Here is a 19,773-nt window from a genome sequence, read left to right as displayed (position 1 = left end):
TACCTTTGTGAAATAGTATCCTTTTTTTTTTTTTTTTTGCACCATCACCCAGTAAAGTTTGTAAATAACAAAAAAAAAAAATCAAATTTTACAATGTATATTGATCACTAAATACCCTGGTGTGTCTACTTTTATGGATGAGTTATTTTATTAGGATCTTTTAATCCCCGATCACTTGGAGCCATTGAACTCAGAGCACAGTATCAGATAAAGCCCAGCCCCTTAAAATCTAAAAATATACTGTAGATACTTGATTTTTGATCATATGTGAGCAGCATATGTTTTCAAAGGTACACATATTTTCAATGATAAGAGCCAATACAAAATGTTTAAATTCAAACACCTAAGATTTAGTTCCGTATTTACCTTTTAAGCTTAACTTTGCATTTGGCTTGCTTCTGTATCACATTTAAATGCCCAGAAGCACACCATTTAAAAAAAAATCTAGGTGGTAAATGTAGGCCACGCTAATAATAAAACACTACAAGACCAGCAAATGCTACTTTAGTAATTACAGAACTGGTTCCTTAATACTAAGATCGTAATTTCCATTAAGAGCATACCCACCCAATGGATGCAAAATCCTATTACACTTAATAAGTAATACAAATTACAATTTAGGTAAATGTAAAAAATGAAAATATAATTATTTTCCTTTTTTTTTTTTAAAACGTGCAAGGTGCAACACTGAAGCTCCTCTGAAACCAGAGATTTTATTTCATGTACAATATATTTAATTTCAAATCCAAAGACTCAAACATGTTTTAACTTTTTCCCAAAGAGGTTGTATTTTCTCTGTAAATCAATGGCAGTGGCTGATGGCATTTGAGAAATTAAAATGCATTTACATTTACATGTATGATTTGTCATTAGGACAGATGGGAAAGCTTCTGCTTTACAGTATTTTAGTATACAGCAAAGCAATGCTAGCCCTCACTCACAGGGACAGTACCATGACTTCATTGACTGACATTGCTTGTATTATTACACCATTCTTGACCCCATATCCAAAATCAAGTTTTCCACATAGTAAATCTTCAGGTTTTCATGCCTAAATATGTACAAAGTTCTTCTATTGAGACCTTCAAGACTTATTATGACCATTAAAGCAAACTCTTCGTGTTCTTTGTCTCCTTGAGAATGGCAATTGGAAAAATAAATGGTGCTGCCAATTTTCTTACCCTCAGGGTGAGCTTCAGAAACAGCTTTGAAGTACATCCAAAATAAAGTGCTTTGGCATTAAACATTTTTTCCGCAAGACAAACTGTCCAGCAGTGGAGAAAACAAAGTTGTACCAGGCAAACAAACAAAAAACATTCCAGTAGGTTTTCTGATCCTCATTGAGTTCCTAAAGTATATATGATTATACATAGTAACAACTGGAGTCAGCAATTTATTTGAATTTCCTTCTTCCAGCTAATGATCTCAAGGGAAGTGATCCTTCAATCCATTCATTTGGTGTTAGCATCATTTCTTGCCAAAAAGCCACTTCTTCTTGTGTAGAGTCCATCCAGTCCACAGCAATACCATAACTATAACCTGGAGACACAAAAGGCAATAAGCTTATGGAGGACTCTGGGTTAAGCTTTACAGCCATAAGTGATAAAATCAAAGAATACAACTACACTACTGGTAGCTCTCCACACTGTAAAGGGATTGAAATTTACACACGGAAGTGAAGGGCACCTCAGAAAATCAAGAGGAAACTGCAACAGACAATTAAATCAAAGCAAAATACCTAACCTAACCTTTCCCTACTCTGTCCAAAAAAATAATACAATTGCACACTGTAGCAATGATGCAGACATTCAAATGTGTACAGTAGGGAAAATAATTGATCCCCTGCAGATTTTGTGAGTTTGCCCACTTACAAAGAAATGAAGGGTCTATAATTTTTATCATAGGTGTATTCAGAAATCCAGAAAAACACGATACAAATGTTATAAATTAAAGTGTTACTAAACCCACAACAGTAAAATCTGTTTGTAGATGCAGAATAGCATGCCTGTTATACTCACTGTGGAACTTAAGGAGTTAATCCTTATGCTTTGGGGCAGTTTCTCTGCTAAAGGTACAGACTGACTTTGCCGCACTGAGGGGCCAATGGACAGGGCCATGTATTGTAAAATCTTGGATGAGAACTTCCAGAATGACGCAAAATATACTACCAAGGCAACAAAGGAGTGGCTCAACAAGAAGCACATTAAGGTCATGGATTGGCCTAGCCAATCTCCTGACCTTAATCCTATAGAAAATTTATGACGGGAGCTGACACTTCAACTTGCCAAGCGACAACCAAGAAACCTTAAGGAATTAGAGAAGATCTGTAAAAAAAAGTGGACCAAAATCCTTCCTGAGATGTGTGCAAACCTGGTCACCAACTACAAGAAACATTTTACCTATGTGCTTGCCAACAAGGGTTTCTCCACCAAGTACTAAGTCATGTTTTGCTTGGGGATCAAATACTTCTTTTACTCACTGAACTGCAACTCAATTTATAACATTGGTATCATGTATTTTTTCTGGATTTTTGATATTCTGTCTCTATCATTTAAAATACACCTATGATAATAATTACAGACCCTTAATTTCTTTGTAAGTGGGCAAACTTACAAAATCTGCAGGGGATCAAATAATTATTTTCCCCACTATGTGTTCTTAAAAAGCAGTGCACAGGGCATGACCCGAAGTTGACCTGCATGGACGCTTGAGCTTCTAGCTCTGTCATAGCCCACAGCTCCACGGCCTTTTAAGGGGACTTTCTGCACCCGTACATGGGTGGATCCAGGAGAACCCGCTCCTCCAAAGCACGGGGATCATCCCAACCTCCTCCCAGTTCTTCAAAGACCTTCCGGGGCTACTTTTCATTGCCTCCCATGCCACCCAGTGGGATGGACAAGATGGTGCTGGCTGCCTCAACCTCCTCCATGCAGTTTCCACCACAGCAAGCTTTCTAAGCTCTGGCCCATCCGTGGAGCACACCCGAGTCTGCATGGCTGGCACCCAGGATGCAATCATCCCCAGACCTCGGCCTGACCGCAGGGGCTCCCAGCTCTTCTCCAGGGGACTCTGAGGACTTCCCACCCCTACCAGGCCCCATGCACAATCAGGACTCTGAGCTCTCACAGGCAGAGCCCCAGGGGAGACTCATGCCACGCCTACTCCCCTGCTCCTGCCTCCCCCAAATCAGAGACAACCCCGCTCCAGGGACCCCGGATCTTCTGGGAGGGGTGCAGGCTTCACCGCTACCTACGTCCAGGCAGTCAGCTCCCCGGTCCTCGCCCATACAGGGGACCCAACGAGGTGGCCCTCCTCTCTGTCCCAGACCACGGCATGGAGTGACCCATGGGACCCCCAAATGAGGCCCAAAACACAGGCCCAGACTACAGCTTCCCAGCAACCTCGATTGCCATCCCCTCCTCCTCACTTACCGCCGCAGACGGCTGTGGACACCACCACCAGATGCCCCCCTCCTGGCAATCATGTTTCCAAGCCATACCAAACAAAGAGGACTTTAAACAACTCATTGAGGATGTTAAATCCACTTGTCGTGCAGAGATTCAAACACTACATGCTAATTTCAAACACTTAACAGTCAGCGTAAAGATGGCAGAGGAGGAAATACAAGAAACTAAGTTGACAGTACACAGCACTCAACTACAAGGTGCAGACCATCGCATACTGCAAGAGACATGGAGCGCCATGTTGAGAACCTGGACAACTGGGGGCGCAGGAACAATATCTGAGTCAGCCTGAATCAGAGGGCCCAGAAGACCTGCAAATCATCCTGCAAACCCTATTCAACGACCCTCTGGGAGGACCCCCGGACAAATACATTGAAATGGATTAGAGCACACCATGCCCTGCACCCTAAAGGCCATGCCTCCAAACCCTGTGATGTCGATTGATGTCGATTGCAGAGTTCATTCTTACCTTCTGAAAGAGGACATCATGCGCAAGGCCCACTCTATCCGCACAGTAGTCTTTGACAACGCACCAGTACAGTTATACCCAAGCCTGTCTTGGATTACCCTGCAAAAGCGCAGGCTCCTCCAACCCCTTCTCCTCTTGCTGCAGGAAGAAGATTTTGTGTACCGCTGGGGATTCCTTTCAGCCTCACAGCAAGATGACAAGGACAATCTGCTGTGCTACGCTATCCGGAAGACCTGGAAGCTTTTTGTGACGTTCTGGGGATTCCTGTCGCCCAACTCCAGGAATGGGACCTGGTGGTCACTCCACTACCCCCGCCCACAGTATGGCAGAAGGTCCCCCCAGCTAAACGTTTCCGGGGTTTGGACACCCCCGTAAAGCTGCCAAACCCAAAAAATGGCTGACTGAAGCAGGGCCTCCCCACCTGGCACACCTGCCTATGGTCTGCACTTCCCCCTGGTTGACATTACTGGCCCAACCCTACAGCCTTACACACAGCCCCCTTAGGACCCTGTTTTACCCTTGTTTAGCTCAATGGGCGTATCTCAACAGGTTTGAGAGTGGTTACCCTTCTGATCACTAGGGCTCCCCTTGGTTTACTGCCTAGAGTTCCTTTGATACTTTATTGTTGACTTTTGATAATTATCACTGCTGTCCTCTGTGTCCCCCTGTCCCGTTTCCTACTCCTGGCCGGGAGGGCATATAGGAACTTAGTTGGCCCTGTATATCACAGGCTATACAGAGCTTATTCACAATGTTACTTTGCCTACTGTATGTAGTATTGATGGCTTTCTTCTCTCCCTGTCTCTGTTCTTCTCCCTCTTTCTCCTCCACTGGCTCACCATATGCTCCTAGCAACCATCCGGATCTTCTCCAGGAGATGGTGCACTCCTGGCCTCCCCACCACAGCATCCCACCAGCTGGACCAGATAAGTGCTTTTAAGTTTGCATATACCCATCACCATGGCCAAGGTTATGTCATTAAATATTCATGGCCTAAACTCCAACAGGAAAAGACATCTTAGGGAGTTCAGGCAGTCGGGGGCAGATATCATCCTGATTCAGGAGACCCACTTTAATAAGGGGGACTCCTTTGCATTCACTTCCAGACATTACCCTCAGGTCTATCAGGCGTTTAACCTCCACAAACGGGCCCTTGTAGCCATTCTTTTTAAACGTGGATCCCGGTTTACATGCTCTGAGTATTTCATTGACCCGCAAGGACACTATATTATCCTGCGCGGACAGTGGCAGGCGCAGACAGTCACTTTTTGCACCCTTTATGCCCTGAAAGTCCACCAGATTAATTTTATAACTAAAGTGTTTGCACACCTCTTCCGAAAACCCAACTAATTCTTAATAGTAGGCGAGGACTTTTAACCTATCCCACCCCTGGGTGCTTGACTGCCACGTGGTGAACCCTAGGGATTCGCACACCCGAGCCTCTAGAGACTTGAAATTCTTATGTCACATCACGAGGTGCTATGCCCTATTTGACTCCTGGCATGTTCTCCACCCTGCGGGTCGGCAGTATACGTTTTATTCTGCCCCCATTGCATGCATTCACAAATATACTACCTCATTGTTAATAATGCCACATTATGCATCACCCACGATGCACAGATTCTCCCGATCTCCTGGTCGGACCATGCTCCTATCCTGCTGACACTGGACTTAGGTGCCCCTAATCGTAAACCATATCACTGGCAGCTGAACACCTTCCTCTTACAACACCTCCCCTCCAAAATGGAATTAGAACCCACACTGAAACTCTACTTCACAGAGAACACCCCTGACATATCCTCTTCCACTCTTTGAGAAGCCCATAAGGCAGTTCTTCGGGGTCGCTGCATTGCGCTCACTTCGGCCATGAAAAAAGACGTGAAACCCACCAAATCACAAGTTGAGAGGGAACTTAGGGCCTTAGAACTTCGACTACAAACCTCCCCCTCCCTACCCCTACTCAAAAAAATCATCCGTCTTCATTTGACTCTTAAAGACCTTGCACTAGGCCAAATAGAAAAGACCCTGACTAGACTAAAACAACTGTACTATAAGGGTAACAAAGTCCACTAGCTTCAGCTCAGAAATTGGCTGAACGCTCTCACACGACTACCCCACATCAAATTAAAAACCGAATGGGCTGCCTACTATCTCACCCCCAGGAGATTGTCCACTCTTTTGAGGAGTTCTACACTGCTCTATACAACAACCCCCAGATGCCTCATGACCCCCCTCCCCCCCACAAACTAACTGACCGCATGAACCACTATCAAGAACGTAGTGGAATCTCCCGGCTTTAGGCCTCGGACTTCCTCTCCCTCAACACACCCATCACGGAAGAGGAACTCATGTCCACCATCAAAACCCTACCCACGCGTAAATCCCCCGGTCCAGACGGCCTCCCCTATGAGCATTATAAATCCTTTCTTCCCCTACTTCTGCCACATACGTGTAAACTCTTTAATGCCTTCAGCAAACTCCCATACCCTCAGACAGGCAAAGATCATTCCTCACTTTGATACCAAAACCTGACAAGGACCCCTCTTTATGCACTAGCTATAGGCCTATAGCACTCAAACTCTGACCTGAAATTTTTTACCAAACTCCTCTCGATATGCCTGAACGTGATATTACCCTCTTTAATACACAAAGATCAGGTGGGCTTTGTCCCTCTTCATCAGGCAGGGGACAACACGAGAAGGGTTATTGACTTAACAGATGTGGCAAACAGGGACGGCCTGGAGTCCTTAGTCCTCGGTCTGGATGGGGAAAAGGCTTTGGCTGGCCTTTCCTGTTTGCCACATTATGCCACATGGGATTCTAGGGACCCTTTCTAACGGCTATTCTACACCTCTATACCAACCCTACATCCCAAGTGAAAACTTCTTTTGCTCCGTCTCCCTCTTTCCCGATTGCAAATGGGACCTGCCAGGGGTGCCCACTCTCACCTCTGTTGTTTGCGCTATGTGTTGAACCCCCTTGGCGTCATCCATCTGCAGAAACCCAGACATTTGGGGTATTCCAGTCAGAGGGAAGGAGTTTAAACTAGCACTGTTCGCTGATGTCATACCTACCCTGACCCAACCTAGGATCTCCCTGCCTAACTTGCATGCTGAACTCCACACCTATAAGTCCCTCTCAGGATATAAAATAAATGTGACCAAATCGGAGGCACTCCCAATCAACATCCCGGCAGCCGAAGTGCACCACCTACAGCAGTGCTTCCCCTTTAATTGGAAGACCTCAGCCCTGAAATATCTAGGGGTTCATATCACCCCGACCTTTGCCACCTTGTACCAAGCAAGTTTCCCGCACCCTGTTTCGCTCCATAAGAGATCTACTGCAAAAATGTAAGACCCGCCATACAGTCAGGTCCATAATATTGGGACATCGACACAATTCTAATCTTTTTGGCTCTATACACCACCACAATGGATTTGAAATGAAACGAACAAGATGTGCTTTAACTGCAGACTTTCAGCTTTAATTTGAGGGTATTTACATCCAAATCAGGTGAACGGTGTAGGAATTACAACAGTTTGTATATGTGCCTCCCACTTTTTAAGGTACCAAAAGTAATGGAACAGATTAACAATCATCCATCAAATTTTAACTTTTTAATACTTGGTTGCAAATCCTTGCAGTCAATTACAGCCTGAAGTCTGGAACGCATAGACATCACCAGACACTGGGTTTCATCCCTGGTGGTGCTCTGCCAGGCCTCTACTGCAACTGTCTTCAGTTCCTGCTTGTTCTTGGGGCATTTTCCCTTCAGTTTTGTCTTCAGCAAGTGAAATGCATGCTCAATCGGATTCAGGTCAGGTGATTGACTTGGCCATTGCATAACATTCCACTTCTTTCCCTTAAAAAAGTCTTTGCTTTCACAGTATGCTTCGGGTCATTGTCCATCTGCACTGTGAAGCGCCGTCCAACTAGTTCTGAAGCATTTTGCTGAATATGAGCAGATGTTGCCTGAAAAACTTCAGAATTCATCCTGCTGCTTTTGTCAGCAGTCACATCATCAATAAATACAAGAGAACCAGTTCCATTGGCAGCCATACATGCCCACGCCATGACACTACCACCACCATGCTTCACTGATGAGGTGGTATGCTTTGGATCGTGAGCAGTTCCTTTCCTTCTCCATATTCGTCTCTTCCCATCACTCTGGTACAAGTTGATCTTGGTCTCATCTGTCCATAGGATGTTGTACCAGAACTGTGAAGGCTTTTTTAGTTGTTTGTCAAACTCTAATCTGGCCTTCCTGTTTTTGAGGCTCACCAATGGTTTACATCTTGTGGTGAACCCTCTGTATTCACTCTGGTGAAGTCTTCTCTTGATTGTTGACTTTGACACACATACACCTACCTCCTGGAGAGTGTTCTTGATCTGGCCAACTGTTGTGAAAGGTGTTTTCTTCACCAGGGAAAGAATTCCTCTGTCATCCACCACACTTGTTTTCCGTGGTCTTCCGGGTCTTTTGGTGTTGCTGAGCTCACAGGTGCGTTCTTTCTTTTTAAGGATGTTCCAAAGAGTTGATTTGGCCAACCCTGTTTTTGCCATCTCTCTGATGGGTTTGTTTTGTTTTTCAGCCTAATGATGGCTTGCTTCACTGATAGTGACAGCTCTTTGGATCTCATATTGAGTTGACAGCAACAGATTTCAAATGCAAATAGCACACTTGAAATTAACTCTGGACCTTTTATCTGCTTCTTGTAAATGGGATAGTGAGGGAATAACACACACCTGGCCATGGAACAGCTGAGCAGCCAATTGTCCCATTACTTTTGGTCCCTTAAAAAGTGGGAGGCACATATACAAACTGTTGTAATTCCTGCAACGTTCACCTGATTTGGATGTAAATACCCTCCAATTAAAGCTGAATGTCTGCAGTTAAAGCACATCTTGTTCGTTTCATTTCAAATCCATTGTGGTGGTGTATAGAGCCAAAAAGATTAGAATTGTGTCGATGTCCCAATATTTATGGACCTGACTGTATATCCCTTCTGGGGAGAGTGGCCTCTGTGAAAATGATCATTCTCCCTAAACTCCTGCATCTATTCCAGACACTGCCTATCCCTGTCCCTTATATACCAGGTGGACCCTGGTAGGCTTTTGGGGTCTATGTCTCAACTCAGATCGCTCTGGAGCAAAATGTGTTCTATGGATATCTGCAAATACGCTACTATGCCCAATCCTTTGCCCAAATCTCCAATCTTCATCGCCATCCCCCTTCGAGAGCTTAATATTAGAGGGCTCCGCATGCTGGGGTCTGATCTCCGACATATACCGACTACTTAATTCCTACTCTATACCAAAATCGGGGTAAACATACCTACATGCTCCGGGATCTACTGGGAGAAGAAATACCTGAGATGATGTGGCAGATGATCTGGTCCCAGGTGGCTAAAAGCTCCTTCTGTACGCTTATAAAAAAATTTTTAGTACCTGACACCGGACGTACGCCACGCTATCTACCCCTCTAGCTCTGATCGGTGCTGCCAAGGAGACAAAGGTACCCTCTACCACATTTCTTGGAGCTGCCCCAAGATCGTGCCCTTCTGGATGGGGACTCAGCATTTGTTGTCCCACCTCCTCCACCTGTACCCCAGGTCCCCATGACGCCAACATTTTTCCTACTTGGCGTATCACCATTACAAATTGCCAAACCATCCAAGAAGCTACTTAGACATGTCCTGACAGCTGCATGATGCCTGGTTGCCATCAACTGGAAACGGTGCTCCCTACCCTCCCAAGAAGATCTGTACACCAGAATAAAAGATGTGGAACTAATAGAAAAAAAGACAGCTAGATTACAGGATAGGTTGGAAATGCACAACAAGGTCTGGGAGGAGTGGCACCGCCGGGAGGACCCGCCCTGAGCCGATGGTTGAGCTACTACCTTACTTTTCCATCTTCTCTTTCTTATCTTACTTCTTCAACTTTCCTTATCCCTTCTCTCTTTTTTATCTCTTCCTTTCCATCTTTTCTCACACTCCTTAGGCTCTCACATAGCCTATGGCAAACTTCAATTAGTATCTAACAGTTCATAGTATGATTTAGCACTGATCCTGCACCAATTACTGCTACAATGTCTATACTGGCTATATTCCTGCTCTATTAATACCTGCAACTAAGGCTTCATATACATGGGACATTGTTCAACCTCTCCTCAAAGATTTAACTTGACAGCTAGAAACCGGCGTCTAAAAACGGCCGTTTAGCCACGTTTACATGCCGTGTTTAGTCGCGTTTGCGTCTAGAAGCGTTTGGGAAAAATTTTTTAAAATTTTTTTCAAAATAGCCAAAAATGAAAAAACGCCCGTATACGAAACGCTGCTAAACGCAAGTTGCCGCATTTAGCCACGTTTGGGGTTTCAAATGCCTCTAAAACACAGCTTCTGAACACATTTTTTTTGGGTTCCAAAAAAAGCCACTAAACACAACTGCCTAGAAACGATTATAAACTAACATGTACTGATAAGATAACAGAGGAGGGTCCTAAATGTCCATTTACCAGCAGCAGTGTACATGAGGCCTTACTGTGTTCTGTCTATGTTCATTTACCTTCTGAGATTACTAATAAAACTTATTTGAAAAAAAAAAAGTGCAAGAGCTTTGAAACAAACCATCACTGACTACTGTAGCTGCAGGCAGAATCATTAAAGTGGTATTAAACCCAAAACTAAAAATGTAATATATTGCAGTTTATCAATCCATAGATTTGTTGGCTACATTAGTTTTCTCTTTTAGGGTTTTTTCCCTGTGATCTTGCCAATAACATACCTCCTGTATTAAAGTGCCACCTTTGGATAGCAGCATTGTCAGTCTGGGGTGGGGGGGAGGGTGGGGAGTGTTAGATGGACTAGCATATTTAAATACACTAACAACTTGAAGCCAAACTCCAACTCTCATTTTATAACCAGTTACAGCAGTTTTTTTTTCTTTTGGGACAAAGGTTTTACATGAATAAATAAAAGCAGAGCTCTCATCCCTGTAAACAGATACATCTGGGAAAGAGATAGCTGCTTTAAAAAAAAAAAAAAAAACAAAAAAAAAAACAAAAAAAAAAAACAACAGGTCAGTTCAGCAGATGAAAATAAAAGAAAGAAAGCCTAAAAAGAATACTAATGCAGACACCATATCTAAGAATTGGTAGGCTGTAGTATAATAAATGTTTTCTTTTGAATTTAATACTGCTTTAAAGTGATATTAAACCCTTGTTTTTTTAAGTACTTTTGGAGCTGATTTAATCACTTAATAATTATATGCTGCTGCTTTGATGAAGGCTTCTTAGCCAAAACAGCGCAGCCTGTACCCGTGTACCCTTGTAACCCAATAAAGGACTTTTATTCATAAGCATCCGAGTCGCCAGCCCTTTTCTGATTCAAGTACTGCATTTTGGGGCCTGAACGTCCTGGCTAGAGCACCGTATCACAGTTCATAGATCATCATATTGGCAGTGGAGCTGGGGTATCATTTTGCTTCTCTTATGCTGCTTCTTTATCTTTTAATCCTTGTCTCCAGTTTAAGCTGCCCCAGGTTTCCCATTTCAGGATGACTCCTTTCTCTTGCAGCATCCTATGAAGACACCCTTCCATGAACTTCTGTCTCCCTACACTGCGTGCATCAATAGAAATACACAACCCCGTAGGCTATGATGCAAGGCACTGCCTGCTCCCATCTAACAGATCGACTGGAGACTGCACAGTCAACTCTTTCCTGTGAAAACCAGAAGTTAAAGTGTTACTAAACCCACAACAGTAAAATCAATGTGTATATGCAGTAAAGCATGCTTGTTATACTCACTGTGGAACCTAAAGGGGTAATCCTGAGCATTGTGTAAAAAGGGTGATTGATCCAGTCTTCTCTGATCCTCCCCTCCTTACACTCTCCCCTAATAATATCCTGATAACACAGAGTCTATAGAGTCAGGCTGCACATGCTCAGTTTGGTGTGTATTGCTAGAGAGGTTTTTCTTTTCTTGGGAGGATGCATGTGATCAGCAAAGGGCCAATCAGCACTGACTAGACAGAGGGTCAGGAATCTTGCAATCTCATAAGATAGTCAGAAAACTCCACCTACAGCTTTAACCAGTAACTTGACTAAACACAGAGAAGTCAAAAGACTGCTCTTCATGTACACAGGACGTTGTTTAACCTCTCCTGAACGATTTAACTTGACAGCTAGAAACCGGAGTATAAAAACGTCAGTTTAGCTGCGTTTGCGCCTAGAAGCGTTTGTATATAAAAAAAAATATATATTTTTTTAATGTTAAAAAGAAAAACGTCTAAACGAAACGCTGTTAAACGCGAGTTACCACGTATAGCAGCGTTTACAAAGCTGTTACAGGCATTTGGTGTTTCAAATGCCTCTGAACATCCATCTGAACCCATTTTTAGTGAATACAAATTGTAAATGCAGGGTGCTGGGTTTAGTAACACTTTAAGGGAAGCAGTACTGAAAGAGCAGCTTCATTAATCTGTGTCTTTATCCGCCTGGATTTCAGCTTTAAGGGCATCCAACCACAATCCTATTTCAACAAATACTAGAAATCCATTATCTCTCAGTATATGTGGATTAATATTATACAAACTGTGATAAGGTTTCCAGATTAGGAAATTGACACAATAAAACACTTCACAGTATCGACTGCTATGAATTTAGACAGAATGTCTTTGGAATACACTACCTGTACCAAGCCCCAGTCTGATCCCACCAAGGAAATGATTGCTGAGCTTCTCGTGATCCCAAACAGTCAGCTCGACACAAGCATCTTTAAGGTCTTCAGTGTGAAAGCCATCATAGACAATGGTGTGGTTGAACACTGGATTTGAATCCTTCTTGACGACCCGAGTCTTCTGGTAACTCTTCTTGCTTGTGTCAGGTAATACATAACTGCAGGAAGGGAAATGTAATATTTTCTATGAGAAATCTACAGCATGAATAAAAAGTATTCTGCTTTGTTATACACGATGACACAACTGCATTGAGTAGACTGATCAGCTTCTGTTATGATTCTAAGGACAGTAAATACTGCAAATTGTAATCCAGAATATCCCAAAGTAAATCGGATGTTAAACAATGTCATAGCCAATCCCCTAAGGTCCCTTTCACACTAGCGGACCAATGAGGTCTACCTGTCAGTTTCAGGCAGACCCTCCAGTCTTCTCTATGGAGCAGAAGGTGTAAACGGATGTGTCCATTGATACCTGCTGACATCTGATTCGATCCTATCCGCTAAAAACAGATGGATCGGGATCTTTTCCCCATCTGTCTGGCAGATCGGATGGCAGTCGGGTGTAAACATACAGAAAGGGGATTGGGTACAGCGCTGCGCTAGAAAAAGGGGGAAGAGTAGCAGCCAACACACCTATAGATTCAAGGTAAAAGACAATAAAACGAAAAAGTGTAGCGCTATAAATCCCCAAAGAAAATTATGTCAAAATACATATCCCAATCTTATAGATCAAAACAACACTCAATATGCATATGTGAACAATATGTGAAAATATATCACCACCTTAAAGTGTAACCTTAGAATGTGAAATAAACCATAAAGGTAACACTGTGCTAATAAATCAAATCAGTGAAAATTGGAATACTAGTGATAAATATTAATTATCAATATAAATATTTATAAAATATAATTAAGGGACCATGAAAGCCCAGTAAATCTAACACCGTAAAAAATAAAAATGTTCTGAAACATAAAAGTCCACAATGTTGACTGTAGAAAAAATGTGAAGATAAAACCACCACCAGGGGTCTATGGAGGTTAGACAAAAAAAAAAAAAAAAAAAAAAAAAAAAAGGTAAATCAATAGCTCCCCAGATTTTCAAGTAGAGAGAATCAACTGGATCTGGCAGGTGAGTGAGCTGTAGAAAAACCACGTGTGGGCAAAACATCTAAAGTGGTGCAGGGGCCATCACCGGAGACATCAAGAGGCTTACCGGAACTCAATGACTTGAAAAAAAAATTGGTTCTTACTGCTCACACAGCACTGGGGTTACTGGCTCCTCCTACGCGTTACATCACTGACACGTGCCAGTGATGTAACGCGTAGGAGGAGCCAGTAACCCCAGTGCTGTGTGAGCAGTAACAGCCAATTTTTCAGTGTTTAGTCTTTGAAGACTCCAGTCTTCTGCTTTGACAGCAGAGAAGAAACCCTGGGAGAAGGGGAATGGTGTCATGCCTAGGACATCCGGTGTCTGTGATGTACAGATGGCTTCTCTTACTTGCCTTCTGACTTTGTTGCACGGGTCTGCCTGTGTGTCAAGGAGTCGTACCATTTTTCCATCTGCTACACAGTGAGGATATCTGAAGAGACGCATCATCCAGACCGGTTGGTCATTAAGCCTTTCTGACTTGTATGACATATGTCTTTTCAAGTCATTGAGTTCCGGTAAGCCTCTTGATGTCTCCGGTGATGGCCCCTGCACCACTTTAGATGTTTTGCCCACACGTGGTTTTTCTACAGCTCACTCACCTGCCAGATCCAGTTGATTCTCTCTACTTGAAAATCTGGGGAGCTATTGATTTACCTTTTTTTTTTTTTTTTTGTGTCTAACCTCCATAGACCCCTGGTGGTGGTTTTATCTTCACATTTTTTGTACAATCAACATTGTGGACTTTTATGTTTCAGAATTTTTAAATTTTTTTACGGTGTTAGATTTACTGGACTTTCATGGTCCCTTAATTATATTTTATTAATATTTATATTGATAATCAATATTTATCACTAGTATTCCAATTTTCACTGATTTGATTTATTAGCACAGTGTTACCTTTATGGTTTATTTCACATTCTAAGGTTACACTTTAAGGTGGTGATATATTTTCACATATTGTTCACATATGCATATCGGGTGTAAACATACAGGTGGTCCGTTTACATTTGACCATCCATAGGGGAGAGCAGGCTGTGTCTGTGTGCGCTCTGCATAAGCGGAGTGGACAAGGACCAGCCATCTGCCTGCTCGGGGGGGGGATCAGTGAATGGATTCCTCGCTGAGTAGGCAGACTAAAATGGAGCCTGCCCCGTGTGACAAGAATGTCATACTTAAAAAATAGTGTGCCAAACCAAGTGGAATCAATCTTCGACATGCAACATGTCAACTGATAGTCACATATACTGCAGTCCAGAAAAAATGTTGCAGAACTTCAGTGCTTAAAGACCTAAACTCTATAATCTCATATAAGAGCCCTTTTACACTGGGGCGGTTTGCAGGCGCTATTGCGCTAATAATAGCGCCTGCAAACCGACCCGAAAGTGCCGCTACTTTCATTCCAGTGTGAAAGCCCCGAGGGCTTTCACACTGGAGCGATGCGCTGGCAGGACGGTAAAAAAAGTCCTGCCAGCAGCATCTTCGGAGCGGTGAAGGAGCGGTGTATACCGCTCCTTTACCACTCCTGCCCATTGAAATCAATGGGACGGCGCGGCTATAACGCCGGAAAGCGCAGAGGCGCTTTGCGTTGGCATTTAACCCTTTCTTGGCCGCTAGCGGGGGGTAAAACCGCCCCGCTAGCGGCCGCATACCGACGGTAAAACGCCACTGTTATTTACCGCCGACGCTGCCCCCGCCCCAATGTGAAAGGGCTCTTAGATTTAACATGTTGAAGTCATTTCAAAAAGGAACACTCAACATTATTTAACCTACAGATTTCATTAAAATAATACCTGGTGATCCTGACACAAATTTATTTGGCCAAGCACTCTGTGAGACAATGCCCTTTCTTTTCCTCCCATTGTTCTGCTGCATTATCACCCTGTCACAGGCTTTCCAAATGGAGGCTACAGGTGGTTGTGGTGATGCACATTGCACAGGTGTTTTCTATTGTTGACACTATGAGGAAACCTGCCTTAAGCCTAGTACACACTGTATGGTTTGAATGAAAAAAAAAACTGACAGCTCCGGTTGGAGCCACTGTACTAGCAATCCAATGTTAGTACAGCGTTCTCCCCTGTTGTGCTATTGTGTTCTGACAGGGGGACGGCCAGCGCTCTTAGTCAATGACTGAGTGGGAAAATAGTGAATTGGGCCCAATTTGGACATTTTCACTTTGGGGTGTACTCACTTTTGTTGCCAGTGGTTTAGACATCAATGGATGTGTGTTGAGTTATTTTGAGGGGACAGCAAAGTGAGATACTGCGTGTGTGTGTCTGTGTGTGTGTATATATATATATATATATATATATATATATATATATATATATATATATATATATATATATATATATATATATATATATACACACACACACACACACACAGACATATACACACACACATACATACACAGTTGTGTAAAAAAGTATTTGCCCTCTTCCTGATGTTTAATTTTTTGCATATTTCCCAAACTTAAATGACTCAGATCATCAAACAAATTTTAATATTACACAAAGATAACCCAAGTAAATCCAAGATGCAGTTTTTAAATTATTATTTCATTTATTAAGGAAAAAAAGCTGTTCAAACCTGCCTAGCTCTATGTGCAAAAGTAATTGCCCCCTCTCATGCTGAATCATGAATGAACTGTAATTAGCCACAATTTTTTGGAAAGCTGAGTTAAATTCCATTTGCCACACCTAGGCCTGATTACTGCCAGACCTGCTGAATCAAGAAATTCCATAAATAGAAGCTGTCTGACAAAGTGAAGCATGCTAAAAATTGAAGAATAGATTAGAAACAAAGTAATGTACATGTATCGGTCTAGGAAGGGTTTCAAAGCCATTTCTAAGGCTTTGGAATTCCAGTGAACCACGGGGAGAGCCGTTATCCACAAATGGAGATAACTTGGAACAGTGGTGAACCTTACCAGGAGTGGCCGGCCTACAAAAATTACTCCAAGAGCATGACAATGACTTATCCAGGAGGTCATAAAAGAACCCAGAACAACAGCTAAAGAAATGCATGCCTTACTTGCCTCAGGTAAAAATGGCATCCATAGGAGAGTTCCAAGTCCAAAGCCATTGCTGACCAAAAAGAACACAAAGGCTCATCTCGCATTTAACAAAAAAATCTTGATTATCCCCAAGACTTTTAGTCCTCATGCACACGGACGTTTTTACAGCTGCTTTTTTGAGCTTTTTTTGCAGCTTAAAAAGGCCTGTCTATGTTAGTCTATGGCTTCATGCCCACCTAGGCATTTTTGAGCTGCAAGTGGCATAGGCGTTTTTAAGCTGTAAAAAAAACCCAGGACCAGTGGGTTCTGAAAGACGTTTTTCAGCTGTAAAAACGCTCAAAAACGCTCAAAAACGTCATTCACCAACGTTTTTTAGCGTTTTTGATCCATTGAAAAAAAAAAAAAAATTTTGAAAAAAAAACGCTCAAAAACGCTAACGCGGAAAACGCTCAAAAACGCTAAAAAACGCTAAAAAACGCTATTGCAAAAACGCTGAAAAAAGTTTTAAAAAATCACTGCAAAGATACTGGCGTTTTCATAATGTTTTTTTAACAGCCTGTGTGCATGAGGGCTTAGGGCAAATATTCTGTGGACTGATGAGACAAAAATGTAACTTTTTGGAAGGTGTGCATCCCGTTACATCTGGCATAAAACAAATACAGCATTTCATAACAAGAACATCATACCAACAGTCAGACATGGTGGTGGTAGCATGATCGTCTGGGGCTGCTTTGCAGCTTCAGGACTTGGACAACTTACCATAATTGATGGAACCATGAATTCTGAGCTCTACCAGAAAATCCTAAAGGAGAATGTCCGGTCATCAGTTTGCACTTGGGTTTTGCAGCAGGACAATGATCCAAAACAAAACAGAAAGTCCACCTTCAAATCATTCAAACAAAGCAAAATTTCGATTTTGGAGTGGCCTAGTCAAAGCCCAGACTTAAATCCAATTGAGATGCTGTATCATGACCTTACACAGGCCATTCATGCTGGAAAACCCTCCAATGTGGCTGAATTAAAACAATTCTGCAAAGAATAGTGGGCCAAAATTGCTCCACAGCGATGTGAAAGACTGATTGCCAGTTATCGCAAACGATTGATTGCAGTTGTTGCCACCAAGGGAGGCACTACCAGTTATTAGGTTTAGGGGGCAATTACTTTTTCACATAAAGCCAGGCAGGTTTGGACAGTTTTTTTACCTTAATAAACGAAACCATCATTTAAAAACTGCATTTTGTATTTACTCGGGTTATCTTTGCGAAATAAATAACATTTCTTTGATGATCCGAGTCATTTAAGTGTGACAAATATGCAAAAAACTAAAAAAATCAGAAAGGGGGCAAATACTTTTTCACACAACTGTGTGTGTGTGTATGTATATATAATTTTCACACACACACACACACACAATATACACACACACACACATAAAAAAAAAAAAAAAAAAAAAGCTAGCAAATACAGATGAGAATGTCTTTTTTCTAGATTTAATTATTGCTTAAAATGTAATTAAAGCTGTGTATAATTTGCCTGCATCAAACAAATATTGACTCAAATAAATCTGTCTCACTGCTAAAAAACACAACAATGGTTTTTGCATTTTAAACTGGAAAGTAGGCCACCTTTGAGACTTCCTGATAAATTAATTCATAAATTCCTTCTATAGCCAGAGGCATAAAATATTAAAATCAAGCACATCCAATAAAATCTCTAGGACTCTGAATGGAAATTGAAAAAATATAGAAGCAAAACAGACCAACCCCCCCCCCAAAATGCTTTTTTTCCCAAAATAACGGTTTTATGTATTTTATGCATGTCATAAAATAATTTAGGAATAAATAAGACAAAAACCAGCTGTGAAAATTATAATGGAAAAGTATATAAATGTTATTACTACATTGCTTGTTACTAATAATAAGAGCACAATTGTGCATATACACATAGACAAATAATTTATTTGAAAAGAAACTTTAGGTTTTTTTTTTTTTTTTTGTTTTTTTATACCAGGAGTCAGATTTGGATAGAGTAGGACAGGACTAGAAACAATGTAGGGTTTTTATTGCATTGACATGGTCACAGGCCTTTGTATGCCCCCCCACTGATGCTATAATTGTGGCCTGAACCCAGAACCATACCTCCCAACTGTCCCGGGACTTGAATCAAGTCCCGGCGAATGAAGGCTTTGTCCCGGAGTGGAGCCAAGTGCTGGCTCCAGTGGCTTTCCCGCGAACACACACTACCGCGAGCACCAATAACACCCACCCTGCGGCTTGTGTAGGTTGTCTGATGTCCCACACGTCGCAAACATTGCTGTGTAAATGTGATAGACAGCCAGTGCTGAGAGATTCCGGCTGCCTCACATAAACAACGGCTTGCAGCTGAACCCACCTCCTCCTCGGCTGCGATGCTTTCCTGCATACAGACAGGAGGGGGAGGTGGAGAGGACTCATGGCAGGGGCGGACTGGGTGGCAATTGGCTCCTGGCTGCTCTGATGCCCAAAAGAGCCCAAAGGAGGGAATGCAGAGTGGCGCTCTGACAGCCCGCCTTCTCCTTGTCATGCTGGATGCCAGCTGGGATGCTGCCTCTTGGGTAGGTTTGTAATGCTGGAAGGGAACAGAGTGGCGGTATGTGATGAGGGGGACACTGATGGCGGGGGGACAGATGAGGGGGGCACTGATGGCAGGGAACACTGATGGCTGGGGACAGATGAGGGGGAGACTGATTGCTGGCGACAGATAAGTGGGACACTGATGGCTGGGGACAGATGAGGGGGATGCCAGCTGGGATGCTGCCTCTTGGGTAGGTTTGTAATGCTGGAAGGGAACAGAGTGGCAGTATGTGATGACAATGATGGCAGGGAACACTGATGGCAGGGGACAGATGAGGGGGACACTGATGGCAGGGGACAGATGAGGGGGACACTGATGGCA

At 42.8% G+C, this 19,773-nt stretch overlaps 1 protein-coding gene across 3 annotated transcripts in view; it reads right to left on the bottom strand.

Moving 5' to 3' along the window:
- Positions 1 to 622: 622 nt before the first annotated feature.
- LOC141108126 (synaptotagmin-like protein 2) overlaps positions 623 to 19,773 on the bottom strand; it is a 163,765-nt gene continuing 144,614 nt past the window's right edge. For all 3 annotated transcript variants that reach the window (XM_073599392.1, XM_073599394.1, XM_073599393.1), the window contains 2 exons: positions 12,626 to 12,831; positions 623 to 1,539 (listed from right to left, as the gene is read on the bottom strand). In XM_073599392.1, coding sequence (XP_073455493.1) covers positions 1,394 to 1,539; positions 12,626 to 12,831 — 352 coding nt within the window. In that variant the 3' untranslated portion in view covers positions 623 to 1,393. The remainder of the gene's footprint in view (positions 1,540 to 12,625; positions 12,832 to 19,773) is intronic.

The sequence above is a fragment of the Aquarana catesbeiana genome, linkage group LG09 (genome assembly GCF_042186555.1).
Source record: "Aquarana catesbeiana isolate 2022-GZ linkage group LG09, ASM4218655v1, whole genome shotgun sequence".
NCBI lineage: Eukaryota > Metazoa > Chordata > Amphibia > Anura > Ranidae > Aquarana > Aquarana catesbeiana.
Note: the sequence above shows the minus strand (reverse complement) of the source record. Positions and strands in the feature narration are given on the sequence as shown.